We start from the raw sequence: 17,150 nt of genomic DNA on the forward strand, positions 1-17,150 counted from the left end.
GTCCAAGAAAGTTCAAACTAAGTAGAAACCAGAACCCAGATCTTCTGCCTCTTCAGCCAGTATGCTTTCAAGTCTTTCCTCTAACAGGACGTAAAGTTACTGAGAATCTCCTTCAAATTTCTATCATGGCCCTACATTTTCAATAAATAAATGCATAATTAAACAGAATTTAATTCCCATAATCATAGTCAGAAGTACTAAAGGAAAACAGTAAATAAATCTTTTTAATTATTTTAATACAGTCTCTTAAGATCAATAACACATTGGTAAACTTTCCGCAGAAGTGCATTCCTAAATAAGTAAAACCAAGGCAACAGTTGACAAAAAGGTAAAGAAGTAGCTTTATTTTAAAATACAGTCTTCCTTTGGTATCTTTGGGGGACTGGTTCCAGGAACCGTCACGGATACCAAAATCCCTGGATGCTCATGTCACTTTTATAAAATGGCATGGTAACCTATAGATTCTCCCAAATATTTTAAATCACCTCTAAATTATTTATAATACCTACAATGTAAATGCTATCCAAATAGCTGTTATATAGTATTGGTTTTTAATTTGTATTTTTTTATTGTTATATTATTATTTTTATTTTTTCTCAAATATTTTTGATATATGGTTGGCTGAATCTGCAGAAGCAGAATCTATGGATACAGAGGGCTGACTATAAATGCCAAAAAAATTAACTTTAAAAAATAACTTCATCAACGTGAGTTATTTTTAAATACAAATAGGGACTGAACATACATGCATCAAATTGTACTCTCGTTCACTGACATAAGCACACCTCCAAACAAGTTAATATGAAGGTAAATACATAAATACATACAAATAAATACACATACCCAAATAACAAGCCACACATCACCCACCATTTTCCAAGACCAAAATTTTCACATAAACATACTGGCAAATACAGCAAAATATCAGTGTACATTAACATACTTACATATACAGATACGCATAAATACCAGAATTCAAAGCAACATGTAGCATATAACACAGGTACTTAAGGTATAAACAACACAGCTCAGTCAGAAACAGCCCAGGGAGAAACAGTTATCTATTGAAACAAATACTATTGTGACCTTCTCACACTAGGGATGAAAATTCAGCAGTTCACAATGGAATTGAGATTAATAAAATGCTTATGCTTTAAATAATAGAAACAAAGAAACCAGACTCTAAACCACTCCCCACTGCCAATGAGTTTGTTATGTTGATAATGTGAAAACAACTTCAGAGACTTAAAAGCACAGGGAAGCTGGGGAGTCCTATCTAGAAAAAAGATTTGCTAAATGAAATCACTGAAGATGAACATAGAAACATTCTGTAAAGTTAGCTAAATTATCTTTATTTTTTTTTAGAAACAGGGTCTCACTCTGTTGCCCAGGCTGGAGTGCAGTAGCATGATCTTAGATCACTATAGCCTCAGACTCCTGGGCTCAAGTGATCCTCCCAGCCTCAACCTCCTAAGTAGCTAGGATCAGAGGTGCGTGACACCATGCGTGGCTCAAATTCTTTTTACTTTGAAGGCCCTGCTAGAAACTTGCTGCTGCTCTAATTCACGACTTGGAGAGACAAAACTAAAAAAGCTGTTGCTGGGTTCAGGTGCTGTGGGAGAACCCACAAAAAATGGTCTGAACTGAAAATCTCCATCTCCATCACCCCGATTTCGAACAGGTGTATTATCCAAAGGAAACTTGGAGTTGTTACCTAGGGTAGAAAAAAGGGAAAAACATAATTTTATTCATTTGTTATCTATATAATCTACTTCAGAGGAATCATCAAATATATATATATGTATATTTTTTCTCCAATATTTGTCTTACAAAAAAAAGACATATAAAATCTTTTGCCCCAGGTTAAGAATAATTTTTTTAAAAAACATTGCAATAAACATTCTAGAAAAAATATAACTATGAAATATTGGCATATACCATGACCCAATATCAATTAGCATAGGCTTAAGACAAAGCAGATAATAGATCTGATTAAAAGAACATTTAACTACTTCCACTGAACCCTTCCTTTGCTTTTACAGGTTTTAAAGGACCAAGCAACTAAAGGAAAATGCTGACTATATAGCCTTCAAGCTAACAGTGGCAGCAGGACATAAAAAGGTTAACTGTGTACAAAAAGAGGAATGGGAAAGAACTGGTGAATATGAAAAAAATAAGACAAATGTGGGAAGTGACAAAAAAAAGTATATCTATAATGCCCATTTACAGTAACTCTGACTAAATTACATTATATAAGTAAAACTGAAAGTTAAGCAGAAATTTAGGTTTTTATTCTTATATCTGATATTCCTCATCTCATCACCTCATACCTGCCCCCCACCTTTTTTTTTGTAGAGACAGGGTCTCACTATATTGCCCAGGCTGGTCTCAAACTCCTGGGCTCAAGTGATTCTCCCACCTCAATCTCCCAAAGTGCTGGGCCACACCTGACCACCTCATACCTTTTCTAAGACATCAGCTCCTCCCCTATTAAATCTTTTTCCTCAGCCTATAATAAATATCCAAAAATGAGTATTAGGAAGGTCCAGCACAAGAGGCTTCACTTTTTTGTATGCCAAAAACAATTTCCATTAATAGCATAGCAAAAATCTATTGGATTTTGTTGCATAAAGAGTAGTATAAAGCAGAGAGCTCAGGAAGATATGAGATTCATTCCATCTGCAAGGCACCTAACAAACAGAAAAGAGATGGCATCATACTAGATTGTGATTTAAAGAAAGAATCCTATTTGGATAATCTTTATGTCCTCATTAGTTAGGATCATACCTAACAACCTGGTACATAACACATATTTGCTAAATATTTGATAAATGGAAAAATGATTAGACAAAAGAACAAAACAACCAAACTGACAACTTAAGAACTGTACAATCAGTATTGGCAGGTGAAAAAAATTGAAACATGGCCTTCTTGGAGGATAGCAAATGGTTAAGAGTATAGGCTCTGAAAACAGGTTAGTGATATTGACCAAATTACTTAACTTTCTGTGCCTCAGCTTTCTCATCTGTATAAAAGAAGGACAATAATACTTACTTCATAAAGTTTTGTAAATTATATGAATTTATATAAAACACAACAGTGCCTAGCACTTAGGAATCAATAAATGACAGCTAATATTATTATCGCTACAACTACGTAGCTTTTAACTTAATGTAGCAATTTACAAACTTTCATTTTGCAGAGATTAACTCTGCTCAAATTAATGCTTTAATTTAAATGTAAGCAAATACAATAGATAAAAGCAATGATGTGCAGGTTGAAACATGGGTGAAGAATTCATAGCCTACCACAACTCAATGCTTGTCTTATCCTTATTGTCTCCACTGAATGCTTGGAAGTGGGCAGAGCAGTATAAAAAATCATTGATTTAAAGAACAGACACTTGATACATGTCCTTTCTTACCTAATGGGAAGCCAAGAACACCAGACTGTGCAATCATGGATGGTTCAAGGGTGCCTTCATGGTTAGCAATAGTGATGTTTCGTAGCCTAAGGCTATCATAGAGGCCTTGGAGCTTTTGATACTGACGATTGCGCTCCATAAGTTTCTCAGAGATGTCACTGAACTTTTTCTTGTATTCTTCTAGTACTTTCTTCATGGAGGTGACCTCCCCTTTCATAGAGGTCAATTCTACATCCTTGCTTTGTATTTGCTGAGTATATATCTTCTCCATCTGTTTCAGATGGCCCTCAGCCTTGCTGAAATTGTATTCTTGATAGAGACGTTCCTGATGTACCTGGTTCCAAAAGAAAAAAGATTTTTAAGGTATTGGGTACAAAGTTATATATTGTAAAATGTTATACAAACACAAAAGGAAAAGAAAGATGCTTATATAGGGATATTTTAACATTTAGAACCCAGTTTAAGAAGCAATCAGGATACACAATGAGGCACAGAAAACAATAAGTTATGTTACTAAATGCATAGAAAAAAAGTCTGGAAGAATACTCTCAAACCACTAACTTTATACCACCAAAAGAACTGGGTATTTCTCTTACTTTAACAAGTGACATGTTTTCCAAAGGTTTTTAAGAAATATAATCCCATTTTTCAAGTAATCCAGAGCATGAAGAACAGACTCTAAGACAACCCCAAATTATCATTGTCTCGTGGTATATATACCCTTGTGTAACTCCCTATCCCCTTGCACGTGGGCAGGACCTGTGACTAGAATACTACAGAAAATGTGACAGGTTGTCACTTCATAAGTATATTACCTAAGACTATAAGGTCTGTCTTACTAGGAGACACACTCCCTTGCTGGCTTTCAGGAAGCAAGCAGCCATGTCAGGAAGGCCCAAGAGGCAAGTAACTAAGAACAGGCTCTGGCCAATAGCCAGCAAAAAATTAAGGACCCAATGAATCTAGACAGATCTTACACTTTTCACAAAAATAAACTCAAAATGGTTCACAGACTTCAACGTAAAATGTAAAACTATGAAACTCCCAGAAGATAACACAGAGTAAAATCTAGGTGATCTTGGATTTGGCAGTGACTTTTAAAATACACCAAAGGTATAATCCATGAAAGAGAAAACTGATAAGAAGGACTTCATTAAACTTAAAAATCTCTGCTCTGTGAAAGACCCTGTAAGAGACTGAAAAGACAAGCCACAGATCAGGAGAGTATATTTGCAAAAGATAGCTCTGATAAAGGATCAAAGAATACTTCAAACTCAACAGTAAGGATAAAAAGAACACTTAAAACTCAACAATAAGAAAACAATTTAAAAATAGACCAAGAACTTCATATACACCTCACCAAAAAAAAAAAAAAAGACAAAAAAGCATATGAAAAGAATGCTCCACATCATATGTCATCAGAGACATGCAAATTAAAATGAGATACCACTATACACCTATTAACATTGACAATACCAACTTCTAGCAAAGATGTAGAGCAACAGGAATTCTCACTTATTGCTGCTAGCAATATAAAATAGTACAGCCACTTTGGAAGACAATTTGGCAGTTGCTTACAAAAATAAACATACTCTCACCACATAAGCCAGCAAAAACACTATTTGGTATTTAACCAAAGGAGTTGAAAAATAGAGGAGCGTGTAAGAGAAACAACTTACCCAGAAAAATATGATAAAAAGTTACTTGACAGATGACAAACATCCTTAAGAAGTGTAAGTGTATATGTAAGATATAACAGTGCATTCAAAGACATGCTTAAAGTCATCCACAGGGAGGTCTTTCAAAGGAAATACTAAAAGTAGAAATCATAAAGGGAAAAAGTTAAGGGTGCCTATTTGATAAGAATGCTTATCAAAGCATTTTAATAACTTGGAAATAAATTATGATACAATATAACCATTAAAATATGATTATAGAATAGTTAACTAAAAAATATTTTACAAGATATTCATACCAAGTGAAGCATAGGCTACTCAGGAGGCTGAGGCGGGAGAATGGCTTGAACCCAGGAGTTAGAGACTAGCCTGGGCAACACAAGAAAACCCCGTCTCAAAAGGAAGAAAAATTCATACCAGATATAATATATTGTCAACTCTAACAATAAAACAGTGTGTGTTATTATCTTTTATACAGAAGAGAGAGAGAGAGAGAGAGTGTGTGTGTGTGTGTGTGTGTATATACCAAAATATCAACAATGGTTATCTCTGAGTGATGGAATTATGAGTGCTTTAATTTTCTTCCTTTTGATTTTCAACAATAAACATTATTGCTTTTGAAAACAATTTAATAAAAAGTTTCTCATATACTCATAAAAAATTAATAATAATATAATGAAGGAAAGACACTAGAAGTTCCCACAAATGCCATAAATCATATACTCAAGAAAAACTAGACTAAGCACTAACCTGATATGTCCAGAAGGCCAGTGCTCGGGAGCTAATGTCCAACACGATCTCTGGTCGCAGTCCCGCCAATACCATAGCTTTATATTCCTCTGATGGACTGAGTTCTGTGCGGACAATATCTAGCTTTCCAGAAAGGGTACTGTTGCAGGCAGGACAGATAGCTGGTGAGCGACTAAACTCACCACTGCCATGCTGATCACAGAAGATGTGAGAGCAGGCAGTGACCCATGCATAGCCAGAGAGTTTGATGCGACACTTTCGATAATTACAAAGCAGCATGTCTTCACACAAAGACATAATAGGATAGTGAGGTCTCCAGAAGCTGAAGAGTCCTAAGGAGGGGTAAATAAAAAGGCCAAGTAAGTTAAATTGCAATGAAAATAAAATAAATAGTAAGTAAAAAATAAATACAATATGCACGTTTTTATCATAAAATACTGCACATTTTATTATACTCCTTGTATTTATTATAATTGATATATTGATTTCAGTTACTCAATAATATTAACTGTGCTCCTTGTCTGTCCGGTTTTCTAAAAACACTTTAAGGATAAAGGTAAAGACAAAGGTAGTTACAGATCTTGCTAAAGTCAAAAATAATATATACGTGGGCCAGGCTCAGTGGCTCAAGTGTACAATCCCAGCACTTTGAAAAGCCAAGGCAGGCGGGTCCCTTCAGCTCAGGAGTTCGAGATCAGCCTGGCCAACATGGTGAAACCCAGTCTCTATTAAAAATACAAAAATTAGCCAGGCGTGGTGATTCAAGCCTCTAATCCCAGCTACTGGGGAGGCTGAGGCAGGAGAATCACTTGAATCCGGGAGGCGGAGATTGCAGTGAAGCGAGATCACGCCACTGCACTCCAGCCTGGGCGACAGAGCAAGAATCTCTCTCAAATCATTCATATATTATATATATATATATTTGCCAGGCGCGGTGGCTCACCCCTGTATAATCCCAGCACTTTAGGAGGCCGAGGCGGGCGGATCACGAAGTCAGGAGTTCGAGACCAGCCTAACATGGTGAAACCTCGTCTCTACTAAAAATACAAAAAATTAGCCAGGCGTGGTGGCGGGCGCCTGTAGTCCCAGCTACTCAGGAGGCTGAGGTAGGAGAATCATTTGAACCCGGGAGGCGGAGCTTGCAGTAAGCGGAGATCGCGCCATTGCACTCCAGCCGGCGACAGAGACTCCGTCTCAGAAAAAAAAAAAAAAAAAAAGTTGCCTTGGCCCTCCGGGTCGACAAAAAGGAACACTCTTACACCTTTATCCCAATAGCCCCGCTGAGTGAGTTTCCTCAGGTATGTCACCCGGCAGCCACAGTTAAGATTAAGAGGCCTATTTTACATCCGGCAGAGTAGGGGACAGCGGGAAAGCAGAGGAGCTGGGAAGCTTTAAAGCTGAGCCCTCTCTCACGCAGGAGAGGCGCAGCTAATTCCGAATCTTCCACCAGCTGGGAGTAAGCGCCAATCTAATGTCTGTACAAGCTGCGTGAGGGGCAAGTTTTAGAGAAACAGACCCACAGAAATTACACTCTGGAATTTTCAGCCAGCTTTCCACACTCAGTAGAGAAAATAATAATAACAATAATAATAACAAATGATAGTTAATCTGAGGCTGAAAGAAAAAGCGAGGAAAAACTCCGTTGCCTCCACAGCTCCACAAGCGAAGATTCCAGGATTCTCCGCGCGCGAGTGCTTCAGGGAACTACGCCAGAGCGCGCATGCGTGGGGTTGCCCCGAAGCATCCTGGGACCTGCCAGGCTGAGAGAGTTGCGGCCGGCAGCTCCGGCTAAGAATCAGGAGAAATTCCCAGAAACAGTGTGACAGCTGTAATTGGACAGCTGGCACCTCCATGTTGAGGTAGTCCACCATTTTATTTTTTATCCACCTTGGAATAGACATCTTTCCACTCTCACACATCCTCTACACACATTTAAGGAAATTATAATTTTCCTTGAGTCTGCATTACAAACATGCATTACAGCTCTTTAAATTAAATTAAGCGATAGTGGGCCGGGCGCGGTGGCTCACGCCTGTAATCCCAACACTTTGGGAGGCTGAGGCGGGCAAATCACCTGAGGTCAGGAGTTCCAGACCAGCGTGGCCAACACGGTGAGGCCCGGCTCTACTAAAATACAAAAATTAGCTGGGCATGGTGGTGCACGCCTGTAATCCCAGCTACTCGGGAGGCTGAGGCAGGAGAATTACTTGAACCCAGGAGGCAAAGGTTGCAGTGAGCCGAGATCGCACCATTGCACTCCAGCCACGGAAACAAGAGCGACACTCCGTCTTAAAAAAAAAAAAAAAAAAATTAATTAATCGATAGTATTGAGGGTCAGAACTTTGAGGTGACCTACCTGCGTGCTCTCCTGGAACTGCTGGCAGTGTTTAAATGATTGCACTGTGCCAGTTTTACTCTAATGCTGTTGCCTGTCATTTTCTTTGCCTTTCTGTGCTTACCCATAGCAGCTGCTTTAGGTAATTATTTTCTGCTTAATCTATATGGATCTATTAGAATTCAGATTAAAAATTAACCTGAATAGGAAAGCTACATGGGTCCTCAGGATATAAACCTTAATGAAGCTTTTTTTTCTTTTCCAGATACGGTCTCACTCTGTCGCCCAGGCTGGAGTGCTGTGACGCGATCTCGGCTCACTGCAACCTCGGCCTTCCGGGTTCAAACGATTCTCCTGCCTCAGCCTCCCGAGTAGCTGGGATTACAGGCACATGCCACCACACCCCGCTAATTTTTGTATTTTTAGTAGACACAGGGTCTCGCCATGTTGGCCAAGCTGGTTTCAAACTCATGACCTCCAGTGATCCACCCACCTCAGCCTCCCAACATGCCGGGATTACAGGCGTGCGCCACCATGCCCAGCCTTATACTGTCTTTTGTAGCCATCTTTCCAGATGTTGTGAACCTATTATGAATTAGTAACATGCAATTAGCCACGCAATGGACATCAAACCCTGCAAACCCCTTTTTGAGTAGTGCCAAACCATAATATCAAATCTTTTTCCTTCAAACAAAAAACTGTCGAAAACTATGCAACTTCCTACAAGGTTTGTCAACTGTTTCGGAGTAATTAGGCCTTTGTACATTTCCTAAAATATCTTCTGATAACTTTAAAGTGGTAACTTAATTCTGGTATAAACCAGTTTCAAAAAAATGAGATATTCATGGTGTGAACCATATACTCCCTAACATCTGTTTTTGGCTGTTCGAGCCTTCTGTGTGAATTCTGGTTTTAACTATGCCAAATGTAGAAATATTAATACAAAAAAAAGTACAACTCATTTAAAGTTGAAAAATGCAAAATATTCTAATTTGACTAGTACCTAACTTTGTGATCCTAGCCAATTCCCTTTGCACTGCAATATGATCACTTCCTGGAGATGTATCTAAGTTAATAAATACTTAACATTAATTCATTTTAACACCATATACTGCAAATATGCTACAATTTATTTATCCATTCTTCTAATAGACATTGATTTCGGGTTTTTACAATTAAAAACAATACTGCAATGAATATTCTGTACATGTCTCCTTGAGTACACGTGCCAAAAATTCCTCTAGAATATAACACCCAGAGCCTGGGTTAGTATATAAGCAACTTCAAATCAACTAAATGTTGCCAAACCACTCTCCAAAGTAAAAGCATAAATTTCATGCCACCAGCAAAGTATAGAAGAGCCCAATGCTATAAATTCAGCAACATGCACCCATGTCAAGTTGTTTTACTTTATTTCATTGTTGTCTATCTGATGACAGTGAAATGGTATCTCAGCGTTGTTTTAATGTACAACTCTTTCATTACTCATAAGAGTGAGCATTTTTTCATCTGAATGACTACTCAGGGATCCTCATCTGTGATTTGCCTGTTCATGTCCTTTGATGATTTTCTTGATTTATATGGAGTCATTTAACAGTAATATGACATGCAAACATAAGTCTGAATTTTAGTGTACACCAATTTATCAACTTTTCCTTTTTGTACTTATGTCTACTCCAATATCACACTCTTGCTTTCCAATAATTCTAAAGTTTTGCTTTTCATATATACAACTTTAATTCATTCTTCACAACATAAAGAGTCTGAATAACTTACAATAAGAGTTGTGAAGGCCAGAGTGACCACAACATTCAAGAAAGCAAACATTCCAACAACTTCACTATTTGATGGAGTGGTAGTCTAGTCTGTAACATTCCCAGGTTATATTTACCATGCAAGGGATACAATATGCATCAAAATATTAGAAATGTATTTCATTTGCTTTTAGAATGATATTTCATCATATTTATTGGCTATACAAAACAAGGTAACCAACCACAAGGACAAAACTACTCAGAATAACAAAATTATATATATTCCAGCTCTTTGGGAGGCCAAGGCAGGTGGATCACCTGAGGTCAGGAGTTTGAGTCCAGCCTGGCCAACATGATCAAACCCCATCTCTACAAAAAAAACACAAAAATTAGCTGGGTGTGGTGGCAGGCACCTGTAATCCCAGCTACTCGGGAGGCTGAGGCAGGAGAATAGCCTGAATCTGGGAGGCGGAGGTTGCAGTGAGCCAAGATCACGTCACTGCACTCCAGTCTGGGAGACAAAGCCAGACTCCGTCTCAAAAAAAAAAAAAATTATAAATATGAAATACTTTCCATGAGAATCAGGCCAGGCGCAATGGCTCACACCTATAATCCTAGCACTTGGCGGGGCCAAGGTGGGCGAATCACCTGAGGTCGGGAGTTCAAGACCAGCCTGACCAACATGGAGAAACCCCGTCTCTACTAAAAATACAAAAATTAGCTGGGTATGGTGGTGCATGCCTGTAATCCCAGCTACTCAGGAGGCTGAGGCAGGAGAATACCTTGAACCTGGAAGGCAGATTTGCGGTGAGCCGAGATCACGCCATTGTACTCCAGCCTGGGCAACAAGAGCAAAACTTCATCTCAAAAAAAAAAAAGAAAAGAAATACTTTCCATGAGAATCTATATAGAGAAAAGCAGTCTGAAGATATTATAATTAAGGAGAAAAGGCTTTGAGTTTCAAGTAGTAGTAGTGCTATATTTGAACACATAGAAGTAACTTCCTGTTTATTTTGATACCTTGTTTTTATAGCCAAAAGTTGAGATTTGCAACAGAAAAGTCTGACTGCCTGAAGACCTAACATATTTCTTGTAATTTGTAAAATGGTTTAACTCAGTTGTTTACTGTTTTTAGACAAACTACTGAATATTCATGAAATGTATATTATTGATGAAGCAATTTCAAGAATCTTTTTTTTTTTTTTTGAGACGGAGTCTCGCTCTGTCACCCATGCTGGAGTGCAGTGGCACAATCTCAGCTCACTGCAACCTCCGCCTCCCGGGTTCAAGCAATTCCTTGCCTCAGCCTCCTGCATAGCTGGGACTACAGGCACGCTGCCACACCCAGCTAATTTTTTTTGTATTTTTAGTAGAGACGGGGTTTCACTATCTTGGCCAGGCTGGTCTTGAACTCCTAGACCTTGTGATCTACCCTCCTCGGTCTCCTGAAGTGCTGGGATTACAGGCATGATCAAGAATCTTAATTTAAAGAAGAGGTTTCATATTCTGGCCAACACAAGTTATTACAGTTGCATACCATTTGTGAGATTCTGGGATAAGCACGAGTATTAAATCTCATTACAAAAACAGTGAAGTATACCAGACTTTCAATATTTGGATTTTTATTTTGTATCCCTTGCATGTTAAATATACCATCATGGATATAAACACAGCATATAGGACAGTATACTTTAGCCAAATCAATTGAGAATATTTCAATGTGAAGCAGAAATGAGTTTTTAACCATATCTGAATGGTATGTGCAATTTAACTCAATGATAAATATCAAGTAAGATTGTAAATAAAATATTCACAATGAAAGATTTCCTACTAAATACCAGTAAGGTTTTATGTATCTATTCCTCACATAAATAGATTGGTTTTGGCAGTCATTCTTATAATAGGCACTGATTCCAGGTTTTACAATTAAAAACAATACCACAGTGAGTGTTCTGTACATGTCTCCTTGAGTACACATGCCCAGAATTCCTTCTGGAAACCGCCCTGGTTTGTCAATCAGGGCTTCCCTCACCTTCCCCACCACCCCACCCTGAACTCTCTATGGCTCCCACACCCAGAGACTAGGTTAATATATAAGCAAGTATTTTTTTGGTATCTCTTTTGGGCCAGGCCTTAGGGAAAAAGAAGGTATCCTGCTTTCATGGAGTTTACAGTCTACCAAAGGATCTAAGAATAACAGAAGAAAATGAAAATATTATTTTATTCTTTCCTTTGCCACCTCTTACATTTTTGCAAATTGATTCCATAAAGCTATTTCTGGTGAAAAAAGTCCATCTTTAATGAAGAATTATCTACCTTCATACTGCAAAGAAAAGTTTTTTATATATATGTATATATACGTATATATATACATATATATATACGTATATATGTGTGTATATATATACGTATATATATGTGTGTGTATATATATACGTATATATATACGTATATATGTGTGTGTATATATATACGTATATATATATATATAAATTTTTTTTTGAGACGGAGTATCTCACTCTGTCACCCAGGCTGGAGTGCAGTGGCACAATCTCGGCTTACTGCAATCTCCACCTCCCAGGTTCAAGCAATTCTCCTGCCTCAGCTTCCCAAGTAGCTGGGACTACAGGTGTACACCACGATGCCTGACTAATTTTTGTATTTTTAGTAGAGACAGGGTTTCACCATGTTGGCCAGGCTGGTCTCGAACTCCTGACCTCAGGTGATCCGCCTCAGCCTCCTAAAGTGCTGGGATTATAGGTGTGAGCCACCGCACCCAGCCAAAAAGTGTATTTTTAAAACTGCCCTGACATGTGTGTGAGCAACCACTCTAAAAAACTGAGTAAACCATTTAAAATTTGAACATGAATGACTTTAGAGTATAATGTTTCAGTAACTCTCAGAATCAACTGGCTTTATTTCATAGTGCCAGATGACAGCTATCTAATTACTATATGCTTGTGTTTTGAAACTAGGCTGCTTCTTTTATTTTTTTAATCACAGGTACATTTTCTTAATCTGGAATCACCACCCATTTAGTAATTGTTTGACTCCGCAAAAATCAGAAGGCACTAACGGACAGCCAGCCCATCCTCATGGTGCCCTGAGTGAAGATAAGCCATTTTTGATATATGATGGATCAAAATCCCACTGCCTAAGGCTTCAAGCAGTGAGAGGAACAGCCATCAAAGTTTAACTCCAACCACATTAATTTAAGAAACGTTTATAAAAAATAAAGACATCTCAACCTGGGCAACATGGCAAAACCCCATCTCTACAAAAAATACAAAAAATTAGCCAGGCATGGTGGCCTGTGGTCCCAGCTACTTGGGAGCCTGAGGTGAGAGAATCACCTGAGGCTGGGAAGCTGGGGCTGCAGTGAGCCCTGATTATGCCACTGCACTCCAGCCTGGGCAATGGAGTGAGTCCCTGTCTCAAAAAAAAAATAATGAAGACATCAAGAGACTCTTATAAGATAGGAATCATTACATCTAAGTAAGAACTAGAGGCCGGGCGCGGTGGCTCACGCCTGTAATCCCAGCACTTTGGGAGGCCAAGGCAGGTGGATCATGAGGTCAGGAGATCGAGACCACGGTGAAACCCCGTCTCTACTAAAAATACAAAAAAAATTAGCCAGGCGCAGTGGCGAGCGCCTGTATTCCCAGCTACTCAGGAGGCTGAGGCAGGAGAATGGCATGAACCCGGGAGGCGGAGCTTGCAGTGAGCCAAGATCGCACCACTGCACTCCAGCCTGGGCGACAGAGTAAGACTCCGTCTCAAAAAAAAAAAAAGTAAGAACTAGAAGAGATCATTAAGGATCAACTGATCCAGCAAGGGAAAATGAGGAACTAGATAACAAGTTAGTACCAAAACCAAGATTAATCAACTAAAGAAAATGTTATTCCAACAATTATATAAAGATACACATTATAGTGCCTATGACTAATTCTAGAACTTAATTAAGTTTTGAGGGGCGGGGTGAAGGTAATGAGGGGTAGTCTAATTAACAGAAAGATATATAAGCAATAAAAACAAAGAATTTCCTCTTTTTTTTTGAGACGAAGTCTAGCTCTGTCACCCAAGCTGGAGTGCAGTGGTGTGATCTCAGCTCACCACAACCTCTACCTCTCAAGTTCAAGCGATTCTCCTGCCTCAGCCTCCCAAGTAGCTGGGATTACAGGTGCACACCACCACACCCAGCTAATTTTTGTATTTTGGGTAGAAACGAGGTTTCACCATGTTAGCCAGGCTGGTCTTGAACTCCTGACCTTAGGTGATCTGCCCACCTCGCCTCCCAAAGTGCTGGGTTTACAGGCGTGAGCCATCACGTGAGGCCAAAACAAAGAATTTTCGTCAATCTGTTATGCAGATGTCAAAAATTGCCAGGTAGTACAGAATCTAAGAGAAATACACACATGGATTCTGATGACAAAATAGTTAACATCAAACTGAGCATTTACCATATGCTTTACCCACACCCTTACTAATTTAATCTTCAAAATAACCACCCTGAGTCAAATACTATTGCCATCCTCTAAAATATAAAACTAAGACACAGATATTAGGAAACTTGCCAATGCTGCATAACTGGTGAAGTGATAGAGCATGGGTTTGAACTCAGTCTGACTCCAGAACCCATATATATACTATACAATGCTACTTCTCAACATCTTTGATTGACTTTTTTTTTTTTGGAGACGGAATCTCGCTTTCACCCAGGCTGGAGTACAGTTGCACTATCTCTGCTTACTGCAACTTCCACCTCCTGGGTTCAAGCCTCAGCCTCCTGAGTAGCTGGGACTACAGGCGCACACCACCAGGCCCAGATAATTTTTTGTATTTTTTTAGTAGAGATGGGGTTTTGCCATGTTGGCCAATCTGGTCTCAAACTCCTGAGCTCAGACAACCCACCCACCTCGGCCTCCCAAAGTGCTAGGATTACAGGCATGAGCCACCATGTCTGGCCTCAACTGACTTTTAAAAAGTGAAATTTATAGCACCTTAGCAGCTGGCCATGAAGTCACAAACCTGAATTTTCAAAGACTCATATATATGGCAAAGCTTCTCAATCTCAACGTAAGCCTTACCATAAAAGAAAAACGCAGTACTCATCTACCGTATATCCAGGATTTACAGCACCAAAGAGGTCCAGACTGGAACAGTGAAACTCAGATCTGGTTTCAGTCTCTTGAAATTCTACTCCTGCAAAAGACAACAAAAGCTAAAAAATTATTTCAAGTCCTGATATTACTTTCAGTTGTTTATATTTCCTGTATTTCATCCTTCTTTCTACCTAATTCTCTGCTGAAAATGCAGGCACGGGTAAAGAATATAAGCTTTCCTAAGTTACCTAAAATAACTTTTAAAATATTATAATACATGAATACAATAAAATTAGAAAATAGGTTTATAATAATAAAAGATTACTTGTAGAACCCAATTCTAGAGAAAATAACCCCTAGTATTTTAGTATATATATCCTTTCAGTTTTCTTAAGCAAACATACGCATATAAAAATATTTAAGCAGAAACATATTGCTCTATATAATCTGTTTTTCATATGTCATGAATACCATTCTATTTCAACAAACATAAAACTGTATCATAACTTTTAAGTGACTCTATAGTGTTGTACCGTATAGTCTTCACAAAATTGATTTAACCAACTCTGTGTTTCCTTTAATCTATATGTATAGATTGATAAAATAATGATTAGTTTAAAACTGCCAGGCTAAATTGCCTATAGAATTGCCTATAGCAGTTGCCAATGCTTTTTCTGTAGTGTTTGAACTTTTAGATTAATGATTCCTGACCCTAGTTCTAACTCACAAAAGTGATTTTTTGGGGATATAGAGATATCACAAAAGATCAAAGCACAACAAAACATTAGTCTCAAATTCATAATTTATTAAGATTTAAGAATTACCTGGGATTACAGACTAAATCCCAGTATGAATTCCAACAAGCAGAATTCAATTGCAGGTGTTTGCCCCTAGCTGTAGTCTGCTCAGAGCATGTGTTTAATCAGGCTGATCAGCTGAAACACGGACTTAACATGCATTTCATCATGGCAAACTGTAAATGACTGGGGAAGGGCAAACCAGCACTGGCTCCTCATCCCTAAACAGGAAAATTCTCCTAAGGTTAGAAATGGGGATTTTTTTGAATTACCAAATTCCATCCACTAATAACACTGAGTCCCAAGACTTGCTAAGTGATTAGAAATCCAAATGAGGTAAAAATGAAGATTTTGCTCTTACTCTTACCTCTGGCATCACATGAATCCAGCTTCTATCTAGAAATCCAGTTGAACCACAGGATCTATCAATTACCTAGGATCATTTCTGGAAAATTAAAAAAAATAAATAAATTCACAAAGGTTATGATTACATGACAACTCACACCAGCATGTTCTACCATGTCATAAGAAAATTTAGAGTAACCGTTCATCCTTTATTTAACTCTCCATTCATTAATACAAATTATTGACTCATCTATTCGGAGAATGTCACCAAATGCCCAAGCTCAATATCAAATAGGGCAGGATCAGGAGTTCAAGGTTACAGTGAGCTGTGATTGTGCCACTGTACTCCAGCCTAGGCAACAGAGTAAGACCCTGTCTCAAACAAAACAAAAAAATTTAACAACAACAACAAAAAAAAACCAAGCAGGACCCCTACACAAGCTTAATTTTGTATAAATTTACAAGTTTGGATAAAACTGCACAATAGTCTAACCAACTTCTGAAAGGCTATAAAGGTCAACAGCCTCATAGTAAGAAAACAGTTATGCAAGAAGAAGGAGTCAAGAACTTGTAAGATTCAGATAACAGAGAAAATAATCCAAAATAGTCAGTTTTTTCAAAGCATGTTTCAATTTCATTTGAGCCAATGCCGGATTGTATTTAACCTTTACTCTTCGTAATCCTTTGTCAAAATAATCTGAAGAAAATTTTCCCTTTATATAGGAAAATTGAATTAGTAACATTTGTAACCCAAGTCTGCCACAAGATGGCAATGTAAGAAAGAGGCTTGCTTTAATTTCCTCAGCATTTGCGTGTAATCTGAACTTTCAGGTCAAATACATACTAGATATGCAGTTCATCTTTGCAGGCAACCTTCACACTGTTCCCTACTCTTCACCTAATTACTAGCTAGAAAATTTTTTGTATTTACTTGTAATGATCATCTAAAATTTGTTAGCTAAAAATA

General features: G+C 38.1%; 1 protein-coding gene and 2 non-coding genes across 8 annotated transcripts in view; all 3 read right to left on the bottom strand.

Annotated features, from left to right (window-relative positions):
* Nucleotides 1-206: 206 nt before the first annotated feature.
* Nucleotides 207-17,150, bottom strand: part of CCNB1IP1 (cyclin B1 interacting protein 1) — a 32,130-nt gene continuing 15,186 nt past the window's right edge. For 5 of the 6 annotated variants that reach the window (XM_054447589.2, XM_054447588.2, XM_054447586.2 and 2 more), the window contains exons 3-7: nt 16,206-16,283; nt 15,027-15,141; nt 5,851-6,182; nt 3,425-3,758; nt 207-1,714 (exon numbers count right to left, since the gene is read on the bottom strand). In XM_054447589.2, the coding sequence (XP_054303564.1) occupies nt 1,512-1,714; nt 3,425-3,758; nt 5,851-6,182; nt 15,027-15,051 (894 nt within the window). In that variant the 5' untranslated portion in view covers nt 15,052-15,141; nt 16,206-16,283 and the 3' untranslated portion in view covers nt 207-1,511. Of the gene's footprint in view, nt 1,715-3,424; nt 3,759-5,850; nt 6,183-7,924; nt 8,059-15,026; nt 15,142-16,205; nt 16,284-17,150 lie in introns of those variants that run through there. The other variant, XM_063651363.1, reaches the window with a different exon arrangement.
* LOC129013447 (small nucleolar RNA SNORA79) lies at nt 12,980-13,127 on the bottom strand. The gene has a single exon (XR_008493923.1). It is a non-coding gene; the product is annotated as a small nucleolar RNA SNORA79 (small nucleolar RNA).
* Nucleotides 15,940-16,016, bottom strand: LOC129013455 (small nucleolar RNA SNORD126). Its single transcript, XR_008493928.1, has one exon. It is a non-coding gene; the product is annotated as a small nucleolar RNA SNORD126 (small nucleolar RNA).

Source organism: Pongo pygmaeus, chromosome 15 (assembly GCF_028885625.2).
Source record: "Pongo pygmaeus isolate AG05252 chromosome 15, NHGRI_mPonPyg2-v2.0_pri, whole genome shotgun sequence".
In the NCBI taxonomy this organism is placed as follows: Eukaryota; Metazoa; Chordata; class Mammalia; order Primates; family Hominidae; genus Pongo; species Pongo pygmaeus.